This window comes from Arvicola amphibius, chromosome 8 (assembly GCF_903992535.2).
Source record: "Arvicola amphibius chromosome 8, mArvAmp1.2, whole genome shotgun sequence".
In the NCBI taxonomy this organism is placed as follows: domain Eukaryota; kingdom Metazoa; phylum Chordata; class Mammalia; order Rodentia; family Cricetidae; genus Arvicola; species Arvicola amphibius.
The window spans coordinates 22,087,970-22,103,155 of record NC_052054.1 but is presented as its reverse complement, the minus strand read 5'-3'; the positions used below and the strand labels follow the sequence as shown (position 1 = coordinate 22,103,155).

The window sequence follows — 15,186 nt, the reverse complement described above, 5'->3', positions numbered from 1 at the left end:
ATCAAGTATTCTGTGCAACTGACCAAAGAGTGCGCTAGTAAAGGTATTTGTGGAAGTGCCTGTGAGCAGACCTTGGCTGAGGTTAGCTATTGTTTGGGAAGACTGCTTTCCCACCCAGAGGAAAGGGAGACTGTGGGAACCAAGATATCCCAGAGCAGTGAATTCGATCCTGTGGGGGGGGGGGGGGTCTCACTGCCTCATTGTCACTCTGGGTCAACTGTGCCTTACAGACCCTGGTTTCATGGCTGATCCCATAGTGTTAACTTCCCCGTTACTGTCACTGGCTTCAACCCAGCCCCACCTTGGGCTTCTTGACAAGGCTTTTTCCATATACAAATGAACTCAAGGCTTCCCTTTCTTTCACCCCCTCCCATTTAGAGCTAACACACACACACACACACACACACACACACACACGCACGCACGCACGCACGCACACGCGCACACGCGCACACGTACACACACGTGGGGGGCAACTGTCATATCTAGGGGGTATAATGTTTTCCAAGAATTTCTAAGAGATACCAGAAATCAATTGTAAACACTACTGTGAAATTGAATCAGGGTAACATGGAAGAGACCACTCTGGTGGCTATTCATCAGAAATAAAACATAGGACACTGTGACACTTTAAGACTCAGTGCCGAGCCTGTGACCAAAGTTTAAAGACTTCTTAAGTCATAATTTACTCAAAAGAGGCAAATGTTCTGATGTGTGCTGATGCTGAAAATTGTGAAGAAGTAATGACCCAGAGGAGGTGTGAGGGCACCAGGAAGGTTTTCTATCTCAATGGGGGTCTAGAGCCCATGTTGATGCTGGTGTCGCTAAATGAAAAAACTCAAGCCGGAATGCCAGATGCTTAATGTTTATTATATGTAGGATATATATGTCAAGAAATACAGTCTCAAAACGAAATACAGAGTCTTCAAAGGTTAGGTTTTACACTTTCAAACTCGATTAACAAGATATCAAGAGGGAGAGATTACAAGTACAGTTACATTGCTAAACGGGTTTTACACTTTCAAAATCAATTAACAAGGTATCAATTGAGAGAGATTACGAGTACAGTTACATTGCAAAACGGGTTTTACACTTTCAAACTCGATTAACAAGACATCAATTGAGAGAGATTACGAGTACAGTTACATTGCAAAACGGGTTTTACACTTTCAAAATCGATTAACAAGATATCAAGGGAGAAAGATTACACGTAGAGTTACATTGCAAGATGCAATCCTCTTGGGATACAAACTAGTGACTTAAACTAGTCAACTACAGACACATTTTTCTATTGGCAACTACAAACAATACTTCAGAAGGTCAGCAGCTTGAGTACTGTTTTAAGCTAGTCAAGGGAGATTCTTATCTAATACACTTATTTTTCTAATTCCAGTCTATTTTCTTAAATTCCTATGAAGAACACAATGGGCATTCGAGTCAGCAAAACACTTCTGACTCATGCCACAAGGAGTATACCACTTAACTAGGCTACACAGTAATTTTTTTCTTGTCAGATATAACTGACAACCAGTTTTGTCTTTTAAGATAAATGAAGTCATAACTCACATTGCAACATCACATGAAAAAAATTGAAAACTACACTAAAAATTCACTTTAAAGATCAAGAAATAGATAACTTCACACAGACCTTTTCCTACAAACTACAAAGTAGGCTACAAGAAGAGGAACTAAACTACATCCAACCCCGAAGGTGGAAGAGTCCCTGAAAAGAAACACACAGCCTAGTTCTAAATGCCATACAAAGATGACCCTCTTCTCTTAAAAACAGCTTCCGAGGCGGAGAAATCCGCACCTTTCTATCACGTCCCTCCTAGGCGGTACTACACACAAAGGTACTTAGTTAACATCATTACAACAAAGGCATACAATTAAATTCAACACACTTTATTTTACAAAATAGCAGCTGTCGTTTTGGATCTTGGTTGTGATTATATGATAATAATATGAGGATATAATATGAGGATAATAATATGATAATAATACGATACTACTTGCACTTCGACTACAGGATACGCACACGCTCACTAAATTTGGTACAAAGCGTGAATACTAAGGTTATTATATATTGGCACAATGCATGCAGTTAAGAGTATTCCTTTTCTCAAGCTAGTAATCACGAATAAGCTAAAGCCCCAATCCTGGTTTTCAAGCTTCTCCTCAAACTGTTTGATGTTTCAACCTGTAACTGTTGCTTAAAACGCCTTCCTCCTCAAGAATTACGCCTTCTTAAAAATCAATTTATCTGAAAGCGTGATGAAAATGGGGCAGTATAGCAGTGTTACTGCCAGTCGTGAAAACGTGGGGGATTGGGGGTAAAGGGAGCTGCCCCAGACTCACAGTGGCCACTGCTATTTGGGCTTCTTGTGGCTTCGGCTGTGGCAGCGGCTGTGGCATTGGCTGTGGCAATGGCTGAGGCTGCGGCAGTGGCTGTGGCTGTGGCTGCAGCTGCGGTGGCTGAGGCAGTGGCGGTGGCTGCGGCAGTGGTGGAGGCTGCGGCATTGGCTGCGGCTGCAGCTGCAGTGGTTGTGGCAGTGCCTGTGGCTGCAGCTGCAGTGGCTGTGGTTGCAGCTGCAGTGGCTGCGGCTGCAGCTGCAGTGGCTGTGGCTGCAACTGCAGTGGCTGAAGCTGTGGCTGCAGCTGTACCTGCGGCTGCGGTGGCAGCGGCGGTGGTGGAGGCGGCAGCGGAGGCGGCAGTGGTGGTGACTGCTGCCGCGCCAGACAAGTGATTGTATGGGTCAGTGGTTCCCCCGGCCCGACTGGGATGGCGTTATTCACAAAACCATTCTGGGGGGGAGGAGGAGGGATCTGCCAAAACCCCAACAGGGAGGAAATCTCCAGAGAGGCAGGAATTGTTATGTTCACAGCATCAACTATCAGCTCTTTTGGTAGGGTGACTTTCCCAATGCCCTCTTTAGCCATCTCAAAACATGGGCTGAGCTTGAGAGGCGACTGAGGCTCTTGCATAGGCAGTTCCTCAAAGTAACCCATGTTGCCAAAGCCTTTGGCCTCTGCTTTAAGCGGCAGGCCTGCAAGTGGGGCAAATGAGGTAGAAGCAGGACTGTACTTAGGCTCCTGAAGGGTGTGGGGAGGAGAGGTGGGAACTACCCCAGGGTGCAGAGTGATAAGCTGCTCTGGCATTGGCTGCAGAGGCTGGGTGACCTGTTCTGGGGGAGCAAGCACTAGACCATGAATCTCGGGTGGCAAGCCACCTGCAAGCCCGTTCTGGGGGGGCACTCCTAACTGGAAAGGAGGCATGGCAGCAGCCTTCAGCTGGAAGGGCGGCGGCGCAATGGTATTAAAGGTGCTCGTATGCTCTCCTGCCTGCATTCTCTCTTGCTTCAGCTCCTGCGAGTGTGTTTTCTTGGTGTGACGAGTGAGGTGGTCTTTGCGCCCAAAGCGCTGGGCGCAGAACTGACACAGGAAGTCCTTGCATCCTGTGTGGACCACCAGGTGGCGACGCACATCCTTGCGGGTGTAGAAGCATCTCTCACAATGGTCGCACTGGTGCTTCTTCTGCCGGGGGGCATGGTGGGCTTTTTCTTCCGCATGAGACTTGAGGTGGACCAGCAGGACCTCGGTGCTCCCCAGCTGGAGAGCACAGACGCCACAGGTAAGATCTCCACTGCTGGCGGAATGCAGGGCCAGGTGCCTCTTGTAGCCCAGCATGGTGTGGTACTTCTTGCCACACTCCTCGCAGATGTAGGCGATCTTGTTGGGGTCGTGGGTCTGGAGATGGTTCTTCAGGTGGTCCTTCCGGTTGAAGGTCTTCTCACAGTGGGTGCACTGGTGGAGCTTCTGGGGTGAGTGTGTGGCCATGTGCCTAGACACAGAAAAGGGGGTGGGGGGAATAGTTTACAATAGAATCGTTTTATGAATGAAGACTAGGAGACAACACTGTCAAGATGTGACTAGCTCTTTTTTCAAGGTCTTAGTGACATTTTAACTTACAAACTACTTTGCAGTATTTTCCAAATGCAGATATTTTATCATTTAAAAAGGCAAGAATTACTAACATTGCTTTGTGCGCAGCTCTCCTTCCTCTCTTGATTGAGATTAAAAGTTTAGGTCAGGGGTAAGATTCTTGGGAGCCTTTTTAAAAATTCTAATACCTAATCATGGAGAAAGTATCCAACCGACCTCCACGTTTGCAAAAGTTTGCCATCCTCAAACTTGGGAAAGTTCATTTTAGTAACTAAAAACCCAAATGCTGGGCTGGAGAGATGGCTCAGAGGTTAAGAGCATTGCCTGCTCTTCCAAAGGTCCTGAATTCAGTTCCCAGCAACCACATGGTGGCTCACAACCATCTGTAATGGGGTCTGGTGCCCTCTTCTGGCCTGCAGGCATACAGACAGAATATTGTATACATAATAAATAAATAAATAAATAAATAAATAAATAAATAAATAAATAAACCAAATGCTGTGCTAGTACTTCCTCTACAACATGACTTTTTGTGAGGATGTGTAGCTCACAGGTTGTGCGCAGGACACTTCATATCCCTGGTGACAGTGGCCCTTTAGCTCCTCATTCTTAGATTGTCTTCATCACAATTTCAATCCAATTGTAACCATTGAACCAAGGCCTTTGGATACAAGAGAATTCCATAGATTTACTCTATTTTTGTAATCTCATTAAGTCAATCCATTTGTCAGTATATACATGATTATACATTTCATCCAATGGTCTACCTTGTCTGGCCCATCCCAGATTCACAGCCAACAGTTTAGTGGCCCCAATAAAGAAGACTGGAAGCCAGTTCAAAAACTGTATTGCTGATCTGAATTTAAACTGTAATTTTCTTTCAAATAAGCAAACCACCACACTTTCCTCCTCATTTTTCCTCTTTAAAAAAAAAAGCAGCCCTACTATGTACAGAGCTAAGAGAAGTTAGTTCCATCGCTGCCCTTCAGGTCACTATTACTGATTCATATAACATGGTGGGCCTTCACTTGATTGCTCTTCTTTCACAGTGCATGAACTGCACGTTTTGGTATGTCCTGTAGTCAGCACAGACATGCCCCCTTTGCACAGCAGGTAGATCATGCCAAGACTTAGAGAGGTCTTCAACATGTTCATTTACACTAAGACTTCCTTAGAGGTCAGCCTGCCCTGCCAATCAGTTTTTCTAGCCCTTGGCTGTCTCTTCCTAGTAGCTAGCTGTTTACTGTACCGGGACCCACCACTGTCTCTGGTTAAGCGATCAGTTATTTTTCTTCAGTCTCTGCTTATAAAATGGGTTGTGAGGATGGGAACTGGATGGAATGCTGCCCTATCACCTTTAAGACAAACCTAAGCATCCTGTTCTCTCACCACTTTCCAGTTCCCTAAAAGAGCGTGGACGCTGGCCAGGGAGCCAGAGGGGCTGAGGCAGGGACAGTGGATAACGTACACTACTTCCTGCTTTGGCCAACTTTCCACCTTGATGGAACAAGACATTTCTCCTGAACCACCTCTCTGGCTGTGCATAAGGCACAAGTTCCTCTTACCACGGTATTCCTAGCTAATTCTATTTATTGGAATAATCTGCCCTCCTGTCTTTTCTTCTCTCCAGGTCTCTCATAGACCCCTGGGGTGGTCCCGGTGAAGCCAGAGCTACCCTCTGTTTTGGAGTAAAGGTGCCTACATGTATGCAAAATGAGTGTGATGTTAAACAGGGAGCCCTTAACACAAAATCGGTACACATGGTACCCACTTGATACGGTTGCCATGACAACTAGAGAAGGGCCTCCAACAGGAGACGTTTGAATTTTAAAAGACAGAAGCATTTCCAGTCTTATTTTAAACATCAGCTCATATTGCATTATCAGTAATAGCGATGTTCTTAAGGTCAGGAGCATAATTTATATCTTCTCCTTTCCCGCTTTTAAGTGCCATCCTCCAGAGTACTCCATGGCGGTACTGCTGCTGCCACTCAGATTGGAAGCCAGGTTACGAATTCTCTCACCTTTGTGTTTACATGTGAGTCGTCAGCAACTTGAAGCTTGAAGGATCATTTCTAAAAAACTAGAGACCAGCAATATGGAGAGAAGTAAACAGACAGCATTGGATGCAGTCAGTCACACTATGGTCTGATTGCATAGTTTATCTTTCCTGTGGCATTACCAAAATCCATTGCGGGCAGACTATATACCTTGGCTACCACTTACCTCATAGTAGAGAGTACCTAATTGCCACTAGAGAAATAATTCATAATCATATGCCACTTCTAGAGGACTCATCTGAAAACCACTGGCTTGGTGTACCGTGGATTCCTCTGAAAGTCTGAAAGGGCACACGTGCAAAGTTTAGCTACCCAGGTATCATAGTAATCACTGGAGATATGGCTTTGAAGAGTCCCTAAAAGGCTGAAATGCACCCACACCCTGCCTTTTCTGCTCCTTCGGTGAGAGCCCTGAAGGCCTGAGGAGACACTTAGGGGTCCAGGTAGACCTGCGCACTTCAGAAAGCCTCTCACCTCATCAGTTTATATTTAGAGACAAAGGCTTTGCCACACTCGGCCTGCGTGCACTTGAATGGTCGCTCCCTGGAGTGTGAATAACTGTGGATGGTGAACTTCTCCAGGGTGAGGAAGGACTTGCCACATGACTGACAGCGGAATGGTGCCATGGCCTTTGCTTTTCACACCTTCTTTTTCAGATGTGCCGAGCAAATGCTCTGCCATCTAAAGCACGGGCAGAGAGAAGGGAGGGGCCCGCTACTGCTGGACTTCAGGAAAGGGTAGAGGCGGCACTGCAACCAAGCAGAAAGAGCCATGAGGCACAGGAGGGATGCAGGGCAGGAAGGAGATTTTCATCACAATAGCTCCGCGTCCTGAATGGCCCCGTCTGTGGAGATAAGAGGAACAGTTTTCTCACACTGGCCATTGGAAAACTGTACCCGCCACCACTTTGGAGCCAATGACCCACAATTGGTATGCTTCTTTAAAATGGCTCAAATGGGCCCAACTCCCCCATCCTCCCTTCCGGCAGTTCTTCAAGTTCTTCATCTGCCATTCTGGAGCCCCTGTATTCTGACGGCTGGTGAACCATTCTCCCTCCTAATAAGAACAGCTATTTTCATAGACTCCAGGTCATCAATGGTTTCAGCTCAGTGTGAGACTCAGTGAACTGACTCAGCAGGGGGAAAAAACAAAACAAAACAAAACACACAAGCCTGGCTCTTTGTACATACTGTGTTGCCGGTTCACAATGGCCACCCTTTATTCAAACCACTAAGCTCTTTCCTCTTCATGCCCTGTTAGCATAAGAGAAGCTGTTGACAACACCTGTTTAAACTCTCAGAGGATGAGAAGAGATCATTTGTATACATCTCAGTGAATTTCTTTGTGGGCTCACTATGCCCCAGGCCCGACCCAAACCAAGTATGAGGCAAGAGCCTTGCTACCATGAGGTGGGGAAGAGAGAGACAATGTTCCTGTGGGAACAAGACTGAGGACTCTAAAGAGAGCTGCAGCCAGCACTCTAGAGGGTCACTGCACACTCCCCAGTTACCTGTGGATTAGCCAATGATAGGAAATGGGTATTTTGGCCCTTCAGCTTGTCTTGTCCCTAATCCAGGACCTTACAACACTTACAGCCCAGCCAGCACCCCAGAAACCCTGGATCTCCTTTTCCGACCATATGTTGAGCTGCTTCAAGTGTCTAAGGTAGCACTCTAAGCAACAGAGCAGAGCACTGGGCAACCGAGTAATTTTCGAGGAGGGGATGCTAACTTTCTGTGGGTCAATACTTTTAAATGCTTAGGGTTCAGGTTGAAGTTCCCGAACCTGAAAAACCGCAGTGTCCCTACATTCCCACTTGGAACATTTCTGAGTGTCAGTTTCTGTGAGTCCAGGAGGAGAATTTCATACCTGCCTCTACATGACAAGTCACAGTCAAGATACCAATAACTTGAAAACAATCATAAAACTGCCTCAGGCTATTATTGTATAAGGTGGGTATGAAACCGAACCGTGACTAAACCTCAGGCGGAGGCTTGAGTCCCACCCACAGGATATCCCGTTATGTTATACACACTTTTTCAAAAGTCAAACGACTCTGCGCGCTGAAACGCCACTCTCCCAAGTGCTTCTGATGAGGGCTATACAGCCTGTACGTTAAGCTTATGTTAAATACATGTGAGGAGCTTTTGTGCATAGTCGGCCCTTAGGGCAAGCCTTTAAAGCTCGGTTGCCAGTAGTCTTTCCGTTCACTGCTCTAAGTCTTTAGAGTTGCCATTTATTGTTAAAGATTAATGTCTACTTCCTTTTTAGGGTACCTTCAAATCAAAAACCTAGGTAACATGCAAGCATGCCCTTAGGTGGACCTCAGTGAGTTCAAGGTCAGCCTAGTCTACAAAGTGAGTTCCAGGACAGCCAGGACCATTACACAGAGAAACCCTGTCTTGAAAAACAAACAAATAAATAAATAATTTTAACTGGGTCCCTGCCCTAGCTCTACCCAAAGCCCTCTTGCTCCCACCCCTCATTCCTGTTTAGGATTCTCGTTCACGCTCAAAGCCCTTCCTTGAGTCATCTCCAACAGTTCTAACCACAGATTGATTCTTCTAAGAAATTCCACTGCGTGTGGAAAGCTGTAGTACAGGGCCAGCTAAAGCAAACAAACAAAACAAAACAAAAAAACAAAAACAAAAACCCACATTCATGCAGTTGAAATTGCTTGATGTTCTTCCCAGGTCTTGTTTTTGAAGAGACTAAAACACACATGGATTATGAAGCGTGAACTGCTCCTCCCCTCCCCCCTTCATAGCTAAAATAGCACCGAGCACTCATCCCTTTGGAGGAGCCGGCAGGGAAGGCTCCGTCTTCCCCTTACCTACTTGCCAATTCCAGGTACATAGGCTGTTTTCAGTTTACCTAAGGGAATTCTTTCTCCCCAACCCTTGCTTTAGGAGAGGAACAGTGGGCTCAACATAACTTCCTATGCTGGAAGTGTGATACATACAATGACTACCCCACACTACAAACATGCTGCTTAAAAGTTGCAATTGCCGCGTTAGACACCCACAGGCAGCTAGTGGCTACTGTAGGGGTGACGCAGGCGTACTCTTAGATTCCCTGTCAAGAGATGGGAGAAAGTCTGGGTTTTCCTTGCATGACTATACTACTGATTAACCCTCAGCTGTTTTTGCAGAAACACAAGAGGGAGTTAGAACAACTATTTGATTAACATGAAGGGGGAATGAGGTTCCCCTGCTCATGCTTCAGCTCTATCCTGAATTCCAACTTCTTAGTTGATATAATCACATAATACATGCAAATGGTCTATCGGGGATCATCAGCTGAAACAAAAATGACCTATAATCTTTCCATTTCTGATTGTAACCTGAAAAGAAAATCACAATGTATATAGTATTTATAGAATAAGAACCATGTGTCAAAGTTCAGCTAATGGCTCCTAAGCATCAAGCTACATGCGTGATGGAGAAATGATACATGTTGTCTCCCTATGTATGCACCATCAGTTACCATGAGAGAAAGCAGCATGGACCAGACACGTGTAGAAAGAGGACAAGAAGTGACAGGCAGAACAACTGCCAGCAGGTGTGAGCCCTGAGTGATCACCTATCAACACACCCTGAGGACAACAGCAACACAGTCTTTCCTCCATCTAAAGTTGTCTACCAATGCTTACAGAGAATGTCACTGCCGTTCTCTAGTTACTTCTTCCCTAGACTGCAAACACCAAACGTCATGGACTTCACCCATGCCGTATGCCATGTCCCCCAGGCCTTCAGAGACTGGGCACAATCAGAGATGGTTAGATGTGGCTATGATTACTTAAAAGTGAGGCAGATTTCTCTAACTTCAAGTTCCCCAAACGGAAGAGCTCCTCACAAAACAAAGGCTACCCCATCGCTTCAAGAACATCTTTCCCTAAACCTTCATCTTGCTGATGTTTAGGTAATTAAACAAACCCAGCCTAATGCAAAAGGCAAAACTCATCCTCAAATGCTGAGCTAATGAAGCATACCATGGTGACCACTCTTTAATTCCTTTGGAGCATCTTTAGAGATGCTCAGTTTCATAGTATTGTTATTATACTCAACATCTTTGCATATTGTATATACATGGGGACTGAGGACACTGTTTTCAGGACATAATCACAAACTTCCACAAAAATACTTTTCACAACAGACAAATTCTTCATGACTGAGGATCAAACCTTGCCTGCTAGAAAAAAAAAGCTAACAATGTAGATATGTACACCATCTCTCAGTCACCTCTCACCTAATTCAGACTAGCTATATACTGATGATCCTATGCTTCAGTTAAAACCTGATATACTTCAAATAGACCATCTACTATCCAGCAAACCATCAACAACCACAACAAAGCTGAAGGACCATGGTCCCCCAAGAGAGTCAGTCTGTTCTGTGTCTTGACACCCAGATCTCCTTCGAATCTTAAACATACAGCTATTTCAACACCTGTCACCCTGGAAAGATAGTAAGTCTTCCCCCCAAAACATCTCAGGTCTTAATTGTCAGTCCCCCTGATTCTAAAAATACTAAGTGAGTGATACAGATCTGCTAGCGTGCCAAAGAAGGCTTGCCCATCTGCTTCATTCTGCTCATGCTGATTATTTTAGGGATAAGAGAGGATCAGACTGGAATAAGAATATGTGTGTGTGTGTGTGTATGTGTGTGTGTGTGTGTATAGTAACAGCCAGGAAAACTGTAGTCCCTGGGGGCTAGGAGTACTCAACAGTAAAGCAGAAGGTCAGAACACAGATGTAGACCCAGGACTTCCCCAGTACTGAGAAACACAATTAGCTAATGGGGAACAACTGTTTTACAGAATTCTCAAAATAAACCAGGACTTCTGGCTCCTGTTTCCATTGTCCCCGGTAATACAAAGTGAGGCCCATTGCTAAGAGCAAATGAGATTTCCATTTTGCTCTTCCATGGAGGATACTTTAAGTTGGTTGGCTGTTTTGGTTTGGTTTGGTTTGGTTTGGTTTGGTTTGGTTTTGAGCAGTACTACTTAGAGTTTAGTGGGCTCTGATCCAAAATTTTCCTCTCACATGCCCAAAACTTGGGACTGTTTTCATGTATTCAGATAAATTTTAAAAGGGTTTTTTTAACAAGGTTGAGTTTTTGCTTGCTTATTTCCCTTGTATTCACTAATTATGAAGGAGCCATTTGTCAAAACAGGAAGGGTAAAAAATATTTTTTGTATCTGACTTCAGGGTACTTTTCTCAGTTCTTTGAAGGATTGAATATCAACTTTCCACTGGCAAATTAAAAATACATCTAGACACATCAGCAGGAGGAGGGAGCCCTGAAACATCCTACCTGTTACTACCTATCTTTTATTCTGGGCACTCATTACATCTGGGGGTTCAGTACACATATGAAACTCCCAAGTAAGTGGTCATTGCTACCTCACCAGCTCTGAGACATGAGCAGGCCTGTCAGTTCTCTGAAACATTATGCAAAATTCGCATGCTTACTGGAACTCTTATGGAGAAGGAAGTCATCATTTTCTTTAAAATTTTAAGGGATCCTATAGGTTTACAGGGCATTTCCTGAGGTGAGAAATTGGAGGGAATCCTCCTGGGTGCTGCCAACATTCCTCTCAAATGTTTACAATGAACTAACATTTCCTGATTCATGTGCCCGTATCATGTGCCCATGTTTCATCCAATTAAAATGGAAGGTTCTATGATAACGTTTCTGGGGAATTTAACAGTAAACAATCTACACAAACTGATTTTAAATGTGTGTACAGGTGATAATTTAATAGGTTCTGTCCTGGAAGGCAGGCTGCTCACCCATCACAGGGATTCATTTGTTGGCATATTTAAGCGTTCTGTGGAATATACAGTGCTCAGTGGTAAGATATTATCACTAAGTCCCCGGACATTTGAGTTGACACATCACTTAGAAGACGCTTGCCTGTGATGAACTCATAAATTGGCTCCAAAAGACCTGTCACCCTGCCACGTCTATAGGCCGCTCTCCCATGGTGGCGCAAAGGCAATCAAGGTCAAAGATCAGGCCACTGGGCTACTTCCTTAATGTGCTACATTCTCTTATAGCAAATGTGTTTTCTGTCCTGGAATGCCGACAATCGCCTCTCTGCCAGGCAAACTCCTGCTTCCCCTCTCTCCCAAATGAAATTACTCTGGCCACTCCCGAAGGTCCCCAAGACAAGGACCAGTGAGTCCTCAATGGTCAAAGCCTGTGTTGATGCCACTCCATAGGTATGCATAGCTTCTGTCAGTTTTGTTAGTGACCCTCTACTCAAAGATCTAAGAGAAAGTAGCTGGTATGGGCCAGAGATATTGAGACCATTTGGGTTTCTACTCTAAAGAGAAAACGCTGACTTGTCCAAGGAGAGAAGAGGCTTTGCTGATACCCTGTTGGCAGAGTAGTTAGCTTAGTGATTGGTAGTAAAGAAAGGCTAAAATCTGAAGGAAAAAATTCAGCAAAAGTTAGGAGTCAATCTTTCTGGTTCAGGTCTGTTTTTTTTTTTTTTTTTAAATGTCACCTAATAGGTGCTCAAGCCACCAAGGAGACTGGAAGAAATAAGTGCCATGCTACAGAGGAGAGAGAGGACACACCCTTTAGCTTCTGGAAAGTGGGAGACACGAGGAAGAAGGCTCATCTAGGTGCCTTTAGAAATGATTCAACTTTCCGTGGGTGGTCTGGGAGCCTGACAGAAAGCTTGTCACGTGAGCTAGCAACCTTGACTGCCAATATTTCTCTTCCCTAGTGTGGACTGATGAAGCTTGCTAGCCCTGGGTATAGAGAAGTTTGTTTTCCCTATGGCAGGCTGCAGCTAGAGCGAGCTTTCCTCTTAGGTATCTATCTATTCAGGGCTGTGGAAGGAGCGAGAAGCAGGCATGTAGAGACATGATGTTCCCAGAGCCCCAAAGACAGCCGCCTCTACCCATAAATTCCCCCAGCTTCCTCCAGGGTAAGACATTGAGGTCATGGGCTACAGTGAGGAAGAATGAGCAAATGAGAATTAAGTCTCGTTTCCAAAAGCTTAGTAAGATGCATCTTAGTAAGTTCATCTTAGTAAGATGAACTTGTGTGCAGTGGAAGGATAAAGGAGACCCAAATGGCTTACAACGACCACCTTCGTTATCTTGACCCCAGCAAACTGTAGGCTTTTTACATGTGGGATCTCTTTGTTATAGATTGTTCCATTCTCATACAATAATCCTGGATTTGAATTTATATGCATGTGTGTCTGTGTCTGCAGGTTAAGAGACCAGAAAGAGGATCACGAAAGGGAAAGAAGAGATGGGGGGGGGCGGCAAAAACAAAGAGAATATAATGGAACACATGTGACATGAGAAGCAGAATGGGGAGGCTATTGGATGAGGTATTGGAGGGAGACCAGCAGGAGGGAGAAGAGAATGGGGGAGGGGTGGGGATCAGTAGAACAAAAGTATACATAAAAATGTCACAATGACTACTTTATATGCTACCTTTAAAAACTAATAAAGCTTTTATTCAATGGGTTGAAGATGTTATCCGTCCACACTAATCAGTGGCTCCATACACAGGAAGGGAGAGAGGAAGAAGAGCGAACAATGGGGAGAGAGGGCCAGCAAAACCATGTCAGCTAGAATGGGAAGTATACAAACCTCAAAGTGCCACAAAGGAAGGCGCCATACCGACACAGCTGCTTCCGGTGGGCAGAGTGGGGGCTTATCACCACATACGAGCACCCTAGTGCACAGGTCTATAGTCTACCCCACCCTCATCACCAGCCCCCTTCTCTTCCCACAGAGTGGACATAGGCTGAGCTGGCCCCATCCCCACACTGTCATGGCCTCCTGAAAACAGGAGAGGAGCTATCTGTGCAGATCCTTGCTCCTCCATGCCGCATCACACACTGAACTCTTAAGCAGAAGATGTGGGAAGAGAAGGGTGAAATGTCTCAATTGAGCTCAACAAACAGGTGCACCCAGAAAGACAAGTGTGGGGTTCAGATGGGCTCTGAAGCTGGAATGGGTCATCTTCGTTTTAAGACTACTCCTTGCAGGAGACTAGGTAGCCTGGTGTGAGATAAGGGGTGGAGGGTAAGCCTGTCAATCCAGACAAAAGCCTTTGGTGTTAGAAGCAGATAGTCTAATGTCAAAGTCAGGATGGAGGCTGTTCCTTTGCGACAGCTGAGAACACATGCATCCTCCCCCTTACCCCCCGCCCCGCTGCCACGTGCCCTCCCAGTAAATCCTTCCGACTGGCCTTTAGACCTTTGTGCTTCTCTAGCTGATAGTTGATCTCTTTCCCTGAAACTCTGTATGAAGGGAACAGGGAACCAGAACTCTAATTAGCAGCATGGCCTATTGTCCCAATAAGGCCATCCTTCAGGGGACAGAAGAAAAGCCGAGGTCCTTTTTAGGAAGTGAGAGGGTACAGGATAATATTGAGAAAAACAAAAGCAATCTGGGTTCCACCGACGAGAGGAAGCCAGATCCATGAGTTAAGAGTATCTGGAAGAGACTTACAATCGACACTGTCCAGAGGGGACACTAAAGACTTGGGCGGGTTGTGTAGCCTCAGACAGTGATCTCTTCAGAAAAATAGAAAAAAAACAAACAAAGAGCATAGACACCCCTATGCCTATAAGATGGTCTGGACTATCTGAGGGAATAATTTTTTGGCAAGTATTTGCACAGCCTAAGTTCTGATCGCCTCTGAGCAGGCTCTTTATACTATATGCTAAGTGGCCAACGAGGAGGTGCTGTACGCTGTAGCCAGAGGAAGAACAGAATAGGAAGGGGATGGACAGGGAATGGTGGTACAGAGCCCACGCTTCAGCCTGCCTCGGGGCATGAGATGAGGGGTGGTGGAGCCAAGAGTCTAGACAGGAGGCCCTTCAGGCCTAGGAAAGAGGACTTACCACCCAGGGAACTGGGAGTCCGTGGAGGTCAGAGCCTGGGAGCAGTAGACGGCTTAACCGAGCGGCCAACTGCCATGGCTGCCTCTTGTAGGACTATCTGAAAGGAACAGGAAACCCAAGGCCCTGCTCAGAAGTCTCTGATGAATCTTTCTCCACACAAGATTGAGTCTAGGACCAAGTCACACCAGACACGCTTTTGACAGGCACTTTTAAAATGACAGTGCACGCTATTAATTTTTTAAAGCTCTCTCCATGGAGGGCTACCCAGAACTCAGAATCTCAGATATGGAAAAGTGAATGTT

The 15,186-nt window shown here is 45.4% G+C and overlaps 1 protein-coding gene across 4 annotated transcripts in view; it reads right to left on the bottom strand.

The window, feature by feature from the left end:
• Positions 1-849: 849 nt before the first annotated feature.
• Plagl1 (PLAG1 like zinc finger 1) overlaps positions 850-15,186 on the bottom strand; it is a 43,710-nt gene continuing 29,373 nt past the window's right edge. For 2 of the 4 annotated variants that reach the window (XM_038340649.1, XM_038340651.1), the window contains exons 3-4: positions 6,476-6,750; positions 850-3,841 (exon numbers count right to left, since the gene is read on the bottom strand). In XM_038340649.1, the coding sequence (XP_038196577.1) occupies positions 2,260-3,841; positions 6,476-6,627 (1,734 nt within the window). In that variant the 5' untranslated portion in view covers positions 6,628-6,750 and the 3' untranslated portion in view covers positions 850-2,259. Of the gene's footprint in view, positions 3,842-6,475; positions 6,846-14,884; positions 14,985-15,186 lie in introns of those variants that run through there. The other 2 variants (XM_038340652.1, XM_038340650.1) reach the window with 2 other exon arrangements.